Source organism: Aythya marila (assembly GCF_965140915.1).
Source record: "Aythya marila genome assembly, chromosome: 17".
Lineage (NCBI taxonomy): Eukaryota > Metazoa > Chordata > Aves > Anseriformes > Anatidae > Aythya > Aythya marila.
Window position 1 is genome coordinate 3,759,576 of NC_139058.1, and position 15,293 is coordinate 3,774,868.

The 15,293-nt window shown below is 56.4% G+C and overlaps 1 protein-coding gene across 14 annotated transcripts in view; it reads right to left on the bottom strand.

The window, feature by feature from the left end:
* Window positions 1–282: 282 nt before the first annotated feature.
* Window positions 283–15,293, bottom strand: part of NCOR2 (nuclear receptor corepressor 2) — a 224,630-nt gene continuing 209,619 nt past the window's right edge. For 7 of the 14 annotated variants that reach the window (XM_082774067.1, XM_082774066.1, XM_082774064.1 and 4 more), the window contains 10 exons: window positions 14,433–14,980; window positions 12,788–12,931; window positions 12,494–12,636; window positions 11,956–12,149; window positions 10,415–10,564; window positions 9,528–9,673; window positions 8,268–8,321; window positions 5,736–5,963; window positions 4,110–4,289; window positions 284–4,021 (listed from right to left, as the gene is read on the bottom strand). In XM_082774067.1, the coding sequence (XP_082630193.1) occupies window positions 3,846–4,021; window positions 4,110–4,289; window positions 5,736–5,963; window positions 8,268–8,321; window positions 9,528–9,673; window positions 10,415–10,564; window positions 11,956–12,149; window positions 12,494–12,636; window positions 12,788–12,931; window positions 14,433–14,980 (1,963 nt within the window). In that variant the 3' untranslated portion in view covers window positions 284–3,845. Of the gene's footprint in view, window positions 4,022–4,109; window positions 4,290–5,735; window positions 5,964–8,267; window positions 8,322–9,527; window positions 9,674–10,414; window positions 10,565–11,955; window positions 12,150–12,493; window positions 12,637–12,787; window positions 12,932–14,432; window positions 14,981–15,293 lie in introns of all 14 variants that reach the window. The other 7 variants (XM_082774062.1, XM_082774069.1, XM_082774061.1 and 4 more) reach the window with 5 other exon arrangements.

The window sequence follows — 15,293 nt, forward strand, 5'->3', positions numbered from 1 at the left end:
GCCCGGGGCACACACCGCTGCTCCCACCTGCAGAGCCACCAGCAGCCCTTTTTCCCCTACTCTCAGCCCATTTTGCCGGGGGTTTCCCCAGCTGCACCCCGCCACCACGGGGTCCCCAACCCGCCCCGCTCCCACCCATACTGCGGCATCAACTGGCTCCTCCTGGGCTTACGCACGGAAAGAAGCAGGAGAGCTGTATTTTGCTGGCAAAGAAGCTTTTTTTTTTTTTTTTTTTTTTTTTGGTTTGTTTGTTTGCCTTTTTATTATTTAAACAGTCAGGCAGTGTTCGGCCACTGCTGCCCACACCGCTTGCTGGTGGGCGCGCTGAGCAAAATAACAGTGAACAAACCCTTCACCTTCAGTAGAAGAAAACCACCCCTTCAGAGCAAGCTGCGTAAATATTTACACCTTGTGGTTTCTATGTACAGCCCCGTCTATCATACAACTCACTTCAAAACAGCTATGCACAATTTGCTTGTACAAAAGATAGATATTTCCCCCCTTGGTACAGCTGAAACAATAAATTGCCCAATAATTTGCTTGCCAGTTTGTACAAACTACAAAGTCGGTTAACGTTACCTTTACACTGGGGTTGTTTTGTTTTTCTAACAGCTTAACGTGCCTTTCTCCTCCTTGGCTGCAGGATGGGGATGCATCACGGCCGGCAGCACGACGACTTGGGTGATTTGGGGCAAAAGCACGTGAAAACAGAGCCTTTGGCTGGCAGGAGGACGTGAGGGCAGGACGGGGAGGTGTCGCTTGCAGTGTTTGTGGCTTGGAGGAGCAGCAGCTCCCCGCTTCCAGGTTTCCCCAAGGGCAGGACCCCGCTGAAGCCAACCCCACACGCGTACCCCACACAGGGCCAAACCTCCAGCACGGAACCGCTGCCACCAAGGCCCTTCCAGCCCTGTGGCACCACCAACCCCTCCTCAAAACACCGCCTTGCACAGGCCACACGCCCACACAGCCATCAGCCCCACGACGACAAAAAAGTACCTCACAAACCTCTCACCACTCTTGAAAACGCAGCGAGTCCCTCACAGTGCAGCCCTGGGCCGGGCCTCGGCTTCGCTTCAGTGCTCCCAGGCCTCTGGGCGAGCCCCTCCAGCTCCAACCCCTCCTTCAGGCACATGAAGCCATGGTGAAAAGGGCAAAGAAAAGAGAATGGGGCCGTGTAACCTCCTCCTGCTGCATGGCGGCGTGAGGTGGTGCCTCAGCAGCTCCTCGCTGCCCTTCCCCACCTCAGGCAGCAGGCCCCGAGCCCAGCCCAGCCCTCAGGATCACCTCTGGCTGGTGTGGGATGTCCCGAGGGGCCATGCCTTGGGGCAGAAGGGGACAAAACTGCCCCGGTTGGGTGGTGACAGGGCTTGTGAGGGCGACACCAAGGGTGGGGAACCCAAATATCACCCACTGCCTCCCTTTGTGAGCCACAAGGTGAGGGAGCGCCGGCAGCCCCGCGCCTTGTCCCGCCGCCCGAGCTCAGCGCCGTCTCCACAGCCAGGGCTGATGCTGGGACAGCCTGTGAGGCCGGGGCTGTCCCCTCGGTGGAGAAAGCGAGCCCCAGCCATGGAGAAAACGAGCCAGGCTGTCCTCACGCCAGCTCCACCACCTCCACATCGCTCCTCCACGCTTCTGGGCACCGTGGCCCTGCCAACCGCATCCGCTCTTCAGCAGCAACCTGCCCCTGGCTCGGCCTCTCCTCAAGACACCAAAGCAGCACACAGTATTGCTACTGTGCCAAGTGGTAACTTTATTCTTTGTTGTGTTTTTTTTTTTTTTTTTTTTTTTTTTTTTTTTTCTCTGTCTGAAAAGGTTAAGGAGGCGGCTTTGAAGATGGGTCGAATTTTGGATCCCAGCAAAATCTGCGACACTTTAATAGCGTTATGCCCAGACATCAGCTCTGTTAGCTTTACATCTCAGAGCCATGAAGACACCAGCAGCAATAACCTGGGAACTGAAAGACTTCCACATCGCTTGTGCATTGTTTCGTTTTTTTTTTTTCTTAAAAAAAAAAAAAAAGCACAACAGAAAAGACACAAACATTGATGAACATTAAAAACCTGTACATTGTAAAAAACGGAAAACAAAACAAAACGGAAAAAAAAAAACAAAAAAAAAAAACAAGCCCCAAACAAACAACAAACACCATCATTCTCTTGCTTTGAAATCATAATCACCCTGGGAACATTGCAGGGGGAAAAGAAATAACCATCGAGAACGTGACAAGGCGATCCTCGCTGTCTGATACGCGGCGGATCAAAGAGCTGCTGGAAGGCGGCGCGGGCTGGCTCCCCCCGCAGCGGGAGAGGCGGAAAGTCTGTGCCGTGGTCTTGTTTCCTCTAGCGTATAGAATGCAAAGCATTTAATACATTTTTTGTGTGTTTTTTTTTTTTTTTTTTTTTTTTTGCCATTTTTCTCCCCCAGAGCGAGAAAGCAGAAGTGAATGAAAAAAAGTCTAATATTTTGTTCTTTAACCATGTAACTGCAGATATGATCCAACATCATGGAATGAAAAAAAAATAATGTAAAGTAGAGCATTCGTGTGTATCACAAAAATACAATAAAAACTTTTTTTTTCTTTTTTTCTTTTTTTTTTTTTTAAAGTTTCCTGTGAACTCCCTGCCATGCCGGCCTCCTGCCCACGCTGCCCCTGCACCCGGCCAGCTCTGGAGGGCTCTGGAGAATCAACGACTGCAACCAGCAAATGGATTCTGCTGAATTAGCAGAGGTGTGTGTAACGGGGGGCCCTGCAACCATGGCAAGATTTTCTTTTTTAAATCTAAGTTCATACATTCTCCTGACTTACAGACAACTTTGATGGATCACTCTTACCTTTTTTTTTTTCTTTTTTAAACATTTCCATACAATGGACAAACACATCAAAGCCTGTGTGTAAGAACAGAACCTCTTTTACAGCATGTAATACTGTGTTTTGTTTAAGTCCTTCCTTGCGTAAAATATTGACATAATTCACTGAAGGTATCAAAAATATACCCTGTAGACCAATACAATTTACAATTGCCTTTTCTCACCATTCAGAAAACAATGCACTTAAAGCAACCAAGCCCGTCCCCAGGCAGCGCGTGAGCCCCCCCCAGGGAAATCTCTTCCCACTCCAATTGCAGCCTGGGATATCCATCACCGAAGGGACCAGCTTTTTTTTTTTCAGAAACGGATCTTCCCTCCCTCCCCTGCTCCTCCCAGCCGCGTTCAAAGCGCGTTGAGGCCAACGCGTCCCATCCCGTGCGGCCAGGACGATGGTCTCCCCACCCTCAGATCAGCCGGGGGAAACCAAACTGGGTTTGATCCTATTCAACATTTTTAAATCTATTTTTTTTTTTTTTTTAAACCGTCTCAAGGTTTTGTGTTTCCGTGGCACAGCCCCATGGAGCCCCTCACTCGGCGCCGTGGGAGCAGAGCGTCCGTGTGCGCGCGGCCCTGGGACGTGCGTGGCCGCTCAGTCCCTCTCTCGAGCGCAGGGTCACCGCTCAGCCATGCTGGCAAGGACGAAGGTGGGATCCTTGGGTTTTGTATCGTTAAGGCTTTTTTTTCTTTTTTTTTAGACTGAAGAGGATGCAGAAAATTCCAGATGTTGAGAACAAAACAAAACAAAAAAAAAGGAAAAATAAACCAACAACAAAAAAAAGTTGTCGCCCCCCCAAATTGGCTGGTTGGGAGAAGAAGGTTAAAAAAAAAAATAAAAATTAAAACCCAAAAAAAAGCTCTGCTCCTGCGTCTTTGCTCGTGAGAGCCAGCGGGGCCGGGGCGCTCGGTGCTCGCCCCGGGCAGCTCGCTCGCTCCCCGCGCTGTCGGTTTGGTCGCCGTCTCCCTGCCCCTGGCTCGCTTCATTCACTGTCCGAAAGGGTTTCGTACTGGGAGCAGAGCAGGGGCTTGGGCTCCTCGTCCCACGCGTGGTGCTGGCTGCCGGGCGTCCCCTGCGGCAGGGGGGCGGCGGGGGCCGCCGTCACCACCCCGCTGGGGAGCCGCATGGTGAGCGGGTTGTAGGGGAACGGCGTCGAGCCTGCGTGGGGAGGAGAGAGCGGGGGGTCAGCGCCGTGGGGCTCACCCAGGGGGCTGCTGTGGGGACACGCGGCCCCCCCGGGACCTACCTGCGGACGACGGCCGGTCCTCCCAGACACGGTTGGTGAGGGGCGTCCTCCGGTTGCAGTCCCCCTCCGAGTGCACCGAGGACACGGACGGCGGCCGCTCGCCGGAGGACAGACCCGGCGCCGGGGACTTGGCCTTGCGGCTGTTGGGCCTGGCAGCGATCTTTGGCTTTCCCCCTCCTCCTGCAAAGAGAAGCGCCCGCTCGTCACCAAGGCCCGCGGGGAGGCGGTCGCGGGATCCGGGCCGCGATGGATTTTTGGGGTCGGGGAGGGGGGGAGGAGTGCATGCACCCAGCGCTTCCCCAGCACCACGCGCGGTTTGAAAGCCTGCAGCTGCGGGTGGTGGCGCGGGAGGGACAGGGATCCACGTGCCACACGCTGTGGCCAGATACAGGGACCCCATGGCCACGAGGGTGCCGCCACCCTGAGTGTGTTCCCCATCCCTGTGGTCCTTAATCAGCAAAATCAGCCAGATTTTGAAAGGCTTAAGGGCCAAAAGAGCCTGTGCTGGGTATGTTAGCCCAGCTAAGCAGGAGGAAGCTCCCGAAGGGGGACGGATGGACAGATGGGTGGGCTCTGTGTCCCACCCCACCGGCCCTGGGCAGCCTCTGCCGGGCGCAGGGAAGCGCGGGTGGAAGAAGCTGCTGGGATCATGCAGTGGCCAGAGAAGCTTTTCTGCAGCAAGCCGGGGAGCGCCTGCTCTGAGCTGGCCTGGATGGTAACACGTGTCCCCGCGGCTTTGCCCCAGCATCACGCGGGGTTGAGGCTGCCCCCAGCACCACTGTGCCCTTAGTGGGTGTGCAAGGGACAAAAGCTCTCCCCGACCTGTCTCTGGTTCCCTTCCTTAGCTGGGGGTGTGCAGAATGTCCCTCCTGGCTCTGCTCCAGCCCCCCAAAGCTGAGCGACCCCTCTGCAGTGCCCGGCTGGGGCCCTCAGGTGCTAAGGCTCCGAGCACCCAGGGGCTCGCCTCCAGCCCTGGTCTCTGAAGATGTCCCTGACCTGTCCCTTCGGGCTCCCTTCAGCTCTTCCTCTCACTCCAGGCCCTGTCTGTCTCAGCCAGACCCTGCCCTGACACCCCTGAGCCCAGGGTGGGGAGGGAAGCGTGACCCTGCCCAGTGTCCCCTCGGCTGTCCTTTGGGAAGCCCAGCTCCGGGCACGCGCTGCCCGCTTGGACCCGGCATCCCCTCCTGCTGCCCGGGGCTGAGGCACAGCAAAAGGCGCTTTGCTGGGTGTGTTGGGCATGGGAGGGGGTTTTACAGGCGGTTTGGGGTGGCTCTTTTAGGTTATGGCTTTGGTCTTTTGGGTGTGGGGTTCCCCCACCCTCCTTTACGTGATTTTAAAAAAGGGAGATATTAAAAAAAAAACTGTAACAGACGGGGAAAGAGCACAGTCAGTGGTTTAGAGAAAGCAACAGCACCTTCCGAGACTATTAAATTAACATCAAACAAGACCAGGATTAATCAGCGGATTCACAAAGCTCAAAGCTGGGGCAGGGAGAAAAGAAAACCAAAATGAACAAAAACGGCAGGGCAGAGGGGGAATAAATCCACCCGCAAAAGGGGAAAAAAAAAAAAACAAAGGCTGAGAATTAATAACACAGAGAGAGCGAAGGTGGAGAGGGCTGCAGACCTGGCAAGGAGCGCACGTCCTCGTTTCGTCCATCAGCAGGAGTTATGGGCATAGCAGCGGGCAGGCTTGCACTGGCATTCAGAGAGTTAAAAGCATTGGCACTGAGAGGTGAGCGCTCTTCCCACTGCTCGTCATATTTACCCATTAGGGCTTTCCTAATTATTGCCTCCAACCCCATGTTGGTACTGGAATTCTCTTGGACCGACTGGCTCCTACAACTGATTAGCCCTGGGAGATACGGGAGGGGGAGGAAAGAGGGGGGCGGGAGATGGGGGGGCCAAATGAGAAGAAAGATGGGGGGACGGGGAAAGGGGAGAAAGGAGACAAGGGAGGAGGGAAGAAACAAACAGTCAGCACATTCTCGCAAAGCAACAAACTTTGTCATCTTGTTCTGTAAAGCTCTGCAAAGCACTCGGCGCGGGTTGGCCCCCCTCCTCCTCCTCCTCCTCCTCCTCCCTTTTCCATCCCACCCCAGGGCTTGGCAGGGGCTGGCGGTGGGAAGGGAGCGCTGTGTATGTCTGCCTGGGGCCAGGGGCTTGGGGAGGGCTTGGAAGAAGTGGGGAAAGGGAGAGGGGTCTCTGCTGCACCCCGGGGGGGTGGCAGCACCAAGGGGGCTGCGCTCCCCACCCGGCTGGGAGCAGTGCATGGGGAGGAGGAGACCCCCCCTGGGGTCTGTAAATGTAGGTGTGCGGAGAACTTTGAGGCTGGGGCAGTTTTCCATGGAGGAAGAGACAGGGTAGGAAGAGGGGGCGTTTGGAAAAACCCCATGGAACTGGATGGGAAAGAGGTGCCCTGGCTTAAGAGGTGGGAAGCAGCCCCCGGAGAGGGGCACAGACCAGGCTATGCTGGGGGAGAGGGCAGAGTCCTTCCAGCCCTCCTCGCGCAAGCCCCTCACCCATCCCACTCCCTTCCTCCCCATGGGGCTGGGGGCCCGCGGCGGACCAGGGCCCCCTCCCAGGCTCGGCCGTGGCTACGGGACAGGCTGCAGAGGCGAGGTGGTGGTGTCCGAGTGGTTGTGAGTGTCAGAAGCCATGCAGTTATGGTGCAGCGCCGCACAGGGACCAGAGGGCACTAGGCTCAGCCACGCGACCGTCATTCCCAACGCGGCGGTTACAGGGAACAAGCAAGGGCAAAATACAGACACAAAAACAGCGGGCTGGCGAGGGAAGCCCCCCGACAGCCCCCCAGCTCGCCCCGTCCTGGGGGGGTTCGCGCTGGGATCGCTGCCTCTCCGCTCACAAAGGGACGGCTCCCCTTGTCCTGCAAAGGGGCAAGGTCTCCCCGGGTCCCCCTCCAGCCAGACCCTGCTCCTCGGCTCCCTACGCTCTGCTCCTCCCTCCGGCACAGCAGGAGCAGCTTTAACCAGGGGAGGCTTTGGGGAGGTCAGGCTTCACCCCTAAACTCCGTCTGCCACGGACCATCGGGTCCCGGCTGCTGGCAGGAGCCACTTCTTCCCAAGGAGGACACCACTGACGGCTTGCCTTGCCCTCCTACTCCACAAGTCCTCGCCGCCCTTCACCACAAGTCCTTGCCCTCCTACCCCACAAGTCCTTGGCCCCTACCCTACAAGTTCTTGCCCCCAGGCTGGGGCTCAGATCTCACCCCAGGGCGTATCAGCATGCTACGGATGCAGACCAGCACGGGAAGCGTGTGTGGCACCGGTGTGTGGCACCCCCCTGCTGCTGTGCAGCCCCCGGCTCCTTCCCTTGGTCATTCCTCCTCTTAATTATTAATGTAACAACCTGGAGGCGTCCCCGCTGTAGGAGGGTGTTAATACTTGATTAAGTATTAATTAATACTCGTCAGTGGGGATTCGTTGGAGAAAGCTGCGCTGCTGGCAGGGCTGGATCCCCGGGGGTGATGGGGGCAGGCAGGATGTATAGGATGTGCCTCCTGCCCTCTGGGACAGCAGCCTGGTCCCAGAGCCCCAGCCACGCCACGGGACCTTCACACAGATGAGATGGCAAGGGCTGGGTGCTGCTGTGAAACCCCGCAGAAGGCTCTCCTGGTGCCATTTGTGTGCCCACACCGACATTTCTGCAGCTGTGCAGGACGCAGATGGCAGCAACTCAACAGCCTCCGTGCCACCTTCCTGCCTCGGGCTGGCCCGTCCCATGTCTGGGAAGCCCACGCTGCCTGCCTGACCCTATGGGGCTGCTTTCGGCCCCTTTTTGCCAAAACCCCTTCCTTGAGCCTCTCTCTCTCCTCTTCTCCCAGCGGGGCAGAAAGCCACGGGTGCAGCAGGCCTGGGGAGGGTGCGGTGCCTCTCGGGAAGCCCCTAACCCCCCATTTCAGCTCCTGCTTTGCCCTTCAGCTCAGCTTTTAACCTCTCCTCAAACCCTGCAAGGCTTTCAGAGGAATCGCACTGGGAGCTACAGAGAGTACCAGGGCTCCACTCTCTCACCAGCCACAGCGCTCGGTATAACAGCACAACGAAACAAGGAAATGCCAAAATCTACCGAGCCTCCTGCTCGTCCCAGCGGTGAGCTCTGCATGGAGTGAGGTACGGTACAGAGACAGCGCGAGAGTTACCTGCTCCAGTAATCGCTGGCATATTGAAAATCTCTGTCCCAGGCTGCCCAACATCTGGAGAAAAACAAAGAAGCTCTTCAGTACGGAGAGCAGCGCACGAAAGCTGGCCCAGCCCTGATGAGACCTCGCTGAGCCCATCACAGCACCGAGGGGTTGGCAGCAGCAGGAGCAGGTCTGCAAGTGCTGGCTGGGACCATAAATACTGCCTGGGCCACAGCAGGCACGTCTCACCAGCTGGGCAAGGGCAGAAAAGCAGAGCCCAGAGACCCAGGGTGATGTCCACGCTCAGAGCTCAGCTCCCTCCCTCCCTCCCTCTGGCCCTGCAGATTACGAGCTCTGTGAAGTTAAAGCCTCTCCTGCCTATGGGATTTCCAAAGGCTCACATCCCCACATCCAGGGAGCAGGTCTGGGCAGTGGGGAGGGCGAGGAGGAGGAGAAGAAATGTTAAATCAATATTTTCCCTTTTAGCTGAGCTGTCTGGCTTGGATATCGCTTTCCTTAGAATAACAGAAATCCTCATCAAATGAGAGGTGTTTCCTATTTCTGTATATTTTCCCTTGATAAGGAAATGTGTGGAGGGTCACAGGGTTCAGCCACACGTCCCCAAAGGGGCATAACAATGCTGTTGGCTCATGGTAACATCATCCAGGAGACGAGACAGCTTGGTCGCTCTTATCCAATGCAGCTGTTGTAAGATGGATTCAAATTGAATTAGTATTGACTGTATAATGCTGAGCTAAATTAAATTATGATCCTATCTACTCTATTAGTGGTTAATGAATGAATGGGCTGAATTTCTAATATAAGCCAGCCTGGTTAGTTTTACAGAGCTATACCAATATTGATGTAAGGATTAAAGTAACGGTTGGGGGAGATGCATCTCAAGGAGGGAGGATTCAGCTTGGCTGGCCATTCATTAAAATATCAATTGTTCTTAAGTCTCCTCCATGCTCAGCTCATTATTTCCTTCCTCTTGAGGTTATCTGACACTGCCACATGGGTGAGACTGACAGCTCCACAGCAGGGAGATGCGCGGCTGGGAAACCTCCCAGATGCACACCGCCACTGCTGGCACCAGCAGGGCCGGGGAGGCTCAACCTAAAAAGCATTTGGCACTTGCACTGCCCAAAAAAGCATGGGATGGTTTTGGGAGCTCCCAGCCTGTAATGCAGCAGCACCCGTTCCCAAATCTCCCTTGTTTAATGTGTCCTCAAAGCTTTCCCCCTAGTGCCCCCATATACGCTCCCCACATGTCCTTACTGTACTCCGTCTCATTTTTGTTGGTCGTGCTGAGCTTCTTGATGATCTCCTGTTTCTTGGACTTCACCATGGCAGAGTTGCTCTCCGTCAGCTTGCTGAAGAACGCTGGAGGCTGCGTGTTGTTTCCTGGGGACTTGGACCCCATCCTGCAAAGCAAAAAGCCATCAGCAACCTCTGCAAGGCCAGAGTCACAAAGTCCCATCTCGTGAGGCCTCCTCCTTTAGGGCAACTCTTCCTCATCAGCCTGGGGCTCCCGAGATATTTGGGATTTCCAACCTTTCTCCCCGTCCCTACCATGAATGTACTGCACAGAGCTGCAGCACCCTTACAGCTGTGTAAGGATCTGGGATGTGACTCTGCTTTTGGATGCAAGAGAAAATCTTCTGCCCGAGTACCTGGCACCTGGCAACTGGCAACGAGCGAGCCCAACTAAGTGCCCTTCTCAGACCTAAAGCTCAGCTCCCTACCAGCAGATCTCTTGCTCAGCCCAACACTCAGGGAGACAATTTCTACAGTGAGACGTTTCAGCTGGGACTGGTGAAGGCGTTCAGGGGAGGGGATTTGGGGGGACGCAGGGGGGCTGCTGGGATAAAGCGACAAAGGGGGACGGGACGTGGCTGGGCTGTAGTGCAGAGCATTGGGCCAAAATTATGGTTGTACGTCTAGGAGGAGGACGAGCATGGAGGCCAGCTCCTCAGAAAGGTTTCGGTAGCCAGCTGGTCCCTGCTGCTAGATCATGGGAGCTGTGAGGAGGGGAGAGCCCCAGGCGAAGAGGTACGGGGCTGTGTCTTAAGGCAAGGCAAAGGCTGGCTGTCCTCCTGGTCCAGGCGAGCAGGGAGCTGGGCACATCCCCAGGCTGTCACCACCATCCCCATGCCCTGTGGTACCTCTGGTCCATCTGCTCGCCCTCGCGGTACAGGATCGGGTACGTGGCGCTCTTGGCGTGCTCCGGTTCTCCCACGCCGTCTGGTGGAGAGACGGGCTCGATACAGTTGTCTGGCCCGCCGCTGGCTGAAGCTTTGCTCTGCTCCGGGGACCTGGGGAGATGCAATAGGTTTATTGCAACATCCTCTGTCTCCGCACGGGGCTGGGGGGAAGGACTAAAATAGCTTGCTGTACTGCGGGGAGAAGAGCCAAGCCTTCCCCACCCTTGCGGGCTCACGCCGCCTTTTGACACGAGCCCCTTGGAGCAGCGCAGCCCCGGGCATGTTTTGAACCACAGGCGTGCGGAGCAGGGCTGAGCTGTGGCCCACATTTCCAGGCAGCAGGCCAGCCAGCAGCTGCCCCAAATATCCCAGGAGATGCGAGGGGGCAGCCCTGGCACCTTCTGGCTCAGCCCCAGCGTCCCCCTGGTGCACGGCGCATCCCGATCCCTTCGGAGGCAGCCCGGAGGGGATGGATGCAGCCCTCCAAGTGCAGCCGGTGCCTGGGAGGCAGCCAGGGTCGAGTCCGTGAGGAATTCCTCACGGCCAGTTCTGGGAATTTACGTCTTTGCTCTTTCTGTGGTTTCTTTCTCATTTTTTTTTTTTTCATCTCTGGGTGGCCAGGGCTGGGCTTTCTCCCCTAATGTTAGGAATCCAATTCTAAGACCATGCAGAGCTGGGGAAATAATCACACAATGACAAGGAACCACAGGTCTGGAGACCTCCCTGTTCCCTGGACACATCTGGGTCTCACTGAACCGCTGGACTGAGGGTGGGAGCACAGACCCCCTTCTCGGATTCCCAGGCAAAGATTCCCATTTTTTCCAACTCAGCACAACAGCAACCAGACTTTCCTCGTGCTGCTGTCTGCGTGATTTAGAAGTGACTTTAAAAGAAATAAAGGTGTTGCTTTAAATGGGCAATTAGAGTTGAGACATGGCATGTGTGTAATGAGCCTCTGATTCACTAAGACTGATGAAGAGAAAATTAACTCTGAACCAATGGTAAACATGCTTCTCTCTTGTTTTTTTTTTTTTTGCACCATCTGTGGTCTGAAAGCTCAGTGCCAGAGACTGAGGACAGTGACAGGGCAAGAGGCCACAGGCACAAACCAAAACACATCAAATTCTACCTCAATGCAAGGTAACAATTCATTTAATTTTTTTTTTTTTACTGTAGGGTGCTTGAGCACTGGTACAGGTTGCGAGGGAGGTTGTGAGGTCTCCATCAGTGGAGATGCTGAAAACCCAACTGGCCCCTGCACAACTGGCTCCATCTGCCCCTGCCTGAGCATGTGGTTGGACTGGAGGATCTCAAGAGGTCCCTTCCCACCTAAACAACTGTGAAGGGATCACAAACAGACTCTAATGGGGTCTAGAAAGCACCTCTAGAACTACAGGTATGGCAAGAGAGGCACCACAGGGCAAAAAAAAAACCCTGCCACTTGAGGCAGGGTTTGCACCGTGGCTTGGCAGATCCACTGTGGCTTCATTCCCTAAGCTCACCTCTTGCCTCCTTCGTTCTGCGGGGAGATCCTGGAGGCTGCTGCGTGCTCCTGCTGCTGCAGGTAAGCCTCGCTGGGGGTGCGACGCAGGTCCAGCACGGGGCACGCGGCCCCAGGGAAGGAGTACACCGGGGTCTGGATGTGGGAGTTGAGCTGCTGAGGGTGATGGCGCGTGTAGTCCTGGGTGATGACCTCCTAGAAGAAACCACTGAGTCAGAAGCAGAATTGGTCTCTACTTCTTGTTTTGCAGGGCATAACTAAGGGCAAGCAGGAAGGAATGAGGGAGGTTTTGTTCTTGCAGGGTTGTAATTTCTGCCTCCTGCCAGCAGTAGCTCTTGTGAGGGGCTTTATTTTTGATGCAAGGACGTGGAACGACCGTGCCCAATGCACCCTGCTCTCTCCAGCCCTAGGCCAGCAGTGCTGAGGTCTCCAGCATCACCCCCAGCCCTCCCCACCAGATGTATTTCACATTGGCTCTGGATGTGGCCCTTCCCTCCTCCCCGTGCACCCCAGAGGAAGGAGAAAACCAGGTGAATTACACTGATGTGCTGGGCCAGCGTGACCACCCGCTGGTTCATGCCCTTGACGCTCTGGCTGGACTGCAGGGGCTGGCACTGGGGGCCGTCGGGCTGCCGGAGGTGCTGCAGGTGGGCTGCTTCGGGGGCCGAGGCCTTCAGCGAGGCTGGAGGAGGCACAAAGAGCAGAGCTGGAGCCAGGTGCCACCCGTGTCCCCCTCCTCGATGGCCGAACACCATCCTGGTACGGCACCGGGGCACCAAGCCCACCGTGCCAGCCTCAGGCTCACGCCGAGCACCGCCGGTCCCTGCCCTCACCTTGCTGCTTCTGCCTCGGGTCGTGCTCCCCGTGCCCCTTGTCCGCATCCTGCAGCAGCTTGGCCCCTTTCTCGTGGGACAGGCTGGGCGAGCTGACGGGACTCACCGCTTCGATCCGCTCAGGGCTGTAGCCACCGTGGAAGCCTGGGGAAAGGGAGAAGGGCGTTAAATCCTGGTGCTGCGGCCGTGGTCGCTGGTGGGCAGTCGTACAGGCAGCAAAGGGGGCAGAAAAGAGACCAGGAGAGGCCTGGCAGGTCTGGCTGAATGTATGGTCCCCTGGGGCTGCACAGATCTCAAAAAAAGCCCCGATGATGCCAACAGCAGGGACTTGAAAATGGAGCGTGAGGCCCTGCGGACCTCAGGCCCTCCCACGGGGTGCGAGGATCCTCCTGCAAACACAGCAGGCTTCCCTGCTGCAGGGGCAAGAAGGCTCCTTGACCTTTCTCTGCCTTTTAAACCCAGTGCACGGACACAAACTCCATCAAAACATGCAGAGCTGGAATGAAAGACGAACATTATCCTCCAAGAGAGGGAGGAAACTGAGGCACAGCCGGGTCATGCTTCCAGCCACCAGGGGCAAAGGCCCCAGGGGACCAGGAGGAGGCACCCGCTGCCTCCTGCCAGCTCAGCGGGTTTGGTAACACGACTTCTGCCTCCACAGACCTTCAACCTCCTTCTGCTCAATTCCTAGAAGCTGCCCCATTGCAGGCTGAGCTGGCAGGGGACCCGCGGTGCTGCCGGGAGGCCCCGGTGCCCGGGGTGTGCTCTGCCCCACTGCCCCACTGCCCCTGCCTGCCCCAGAGGGAGCAGCTTGGACTGTGCTGCTCTGGCATGGGCACGTGCTGGGGGGAGCCACCCTCGCCCCCACGACCCTCCTGAAGCCTTCTGGTGGCCAACAGGCCCTGGTGGATGCTGCAATGTGAAGAAGAGGCCACCCCCTGCCCCCGTGTGCTGCCTGCTGCTGGGAGCCCAGATGGGTGCTCTGGGGGAAGGTTTGCCCCATCACAAATCGACTCCTCCTTGAGTCCAGCCCATTGCCATCCGGAGAAACTCCTCCTGTTGCTTTTGTGTCCTACGTGGGATCGCAGCCAGTGGTTCCTGCAATCTGCTGGGGGAACGACCCCCGAAATGGCAGCTCTCTGCACCTTTCCCTCTCGTGCCGCCCCTGCTGCAGCCCCTGAGCCCACGAGGATCCTGCAGGGGATGGCACAGCCACGAGCGGGGCCGTACGTGTCGGGTGGCCAGCAGCCCTGTCACGCTCACACACCCAGTTCTCATCTTAGCCCCTTGGATTTATTACCCGCAACTGTTTCGTACAGACTGCCTGGGAATTGCTAATTATGGGGAAATCGGAATTAGCAAATTGCTATTGTCTGTAAAAAGCAGTACCAGGAACTGAACAACATTTGCAAAACAGGGCTTGGCAATGGAAAAAAAAAACTAAGAGAGTGTGGGAGAAGGGAAGATCCCTGAGACACACACAAATAAAAGACTGGAATAACGTAACAACTGGGAGGGAGCGGGACAAGCACACTCGGGGAGCTGACAAAGCCAATAGCCAAAACGTGCAACTCAAAATACGAAATAACGAAATCAAATCAGTCTCAGGCCACAGCTGTCTCGCCCCTCCCCTCCAATTTCTTACCATCGCTAGTGGAGTCGTTACTTAGCGAGCCTCTTTCTCGCTGCCCCTTATCGCAAGAAATTTGGCGCATGATAATCACATCTATGAAGTTGGCCGCTGTCGTGGTGGTCTTACCGAGTGCTCGGAGCTCCTGTTCCTGCATTGAAAAGGGTTTACTTTGACTCTTTTCTCTACTGTGCTGCTCGGGGCCTGAGGCTGCGTGCTGCTGGTCCAGAGGGTGATGGTGCTGCTGGCTTTTCCCCTGTCCTCTGCTATAGTGATGAGAAGAACCGGGCCCGGAGGCGGGTAAAGGCCTCGACTCCATGGCTTTAATAGGCGAAGGCGACTGTTCGAGGGTGGCCCCGCTGGGCAGCTTTGAGGTGAACACGTTGTTGTCAGGCTGGGATCGCTCGGCCTTGCCTTCCCGCGCCCTCGAGGCCTCTTTCTGCAGGACGGCCGGGTCCATCATGGCTGCGTAGCCGTCCACCGCGCCGATGGAGGAGCGCAGGGCGGAGGCCGAGGGGAAGCCCGCGGAGCGGATCGGCGACGTGGTAGTGGTGGATGAGGAGCTGGAAGGCGACAAGAGGATGAAGAAAAGATGAGCGTGTGGTGAAAGGGGAGTGCTGCTAAGCAGCTGGCAGAGCCCAAGTGTTTAGCCCGGGTATTAGCCCTGTCTGGCTGAGGTATTTGAAGCTGCTCTGAGCACAGAGTTGGCCCGTGCTGGAGCAGGTGAGGAAGGCTCGGATGAAACCTCTGCCACCCACAATAATGGGCCATGGGGTATTTGCTGTGGTCTGGATGGTTGACCACAAGGAAGAAAACCCATGGGACAAGCCCATGCACCTTCATAACGCCAGAAGCAGGAAACTCAGCAAGAGCAGT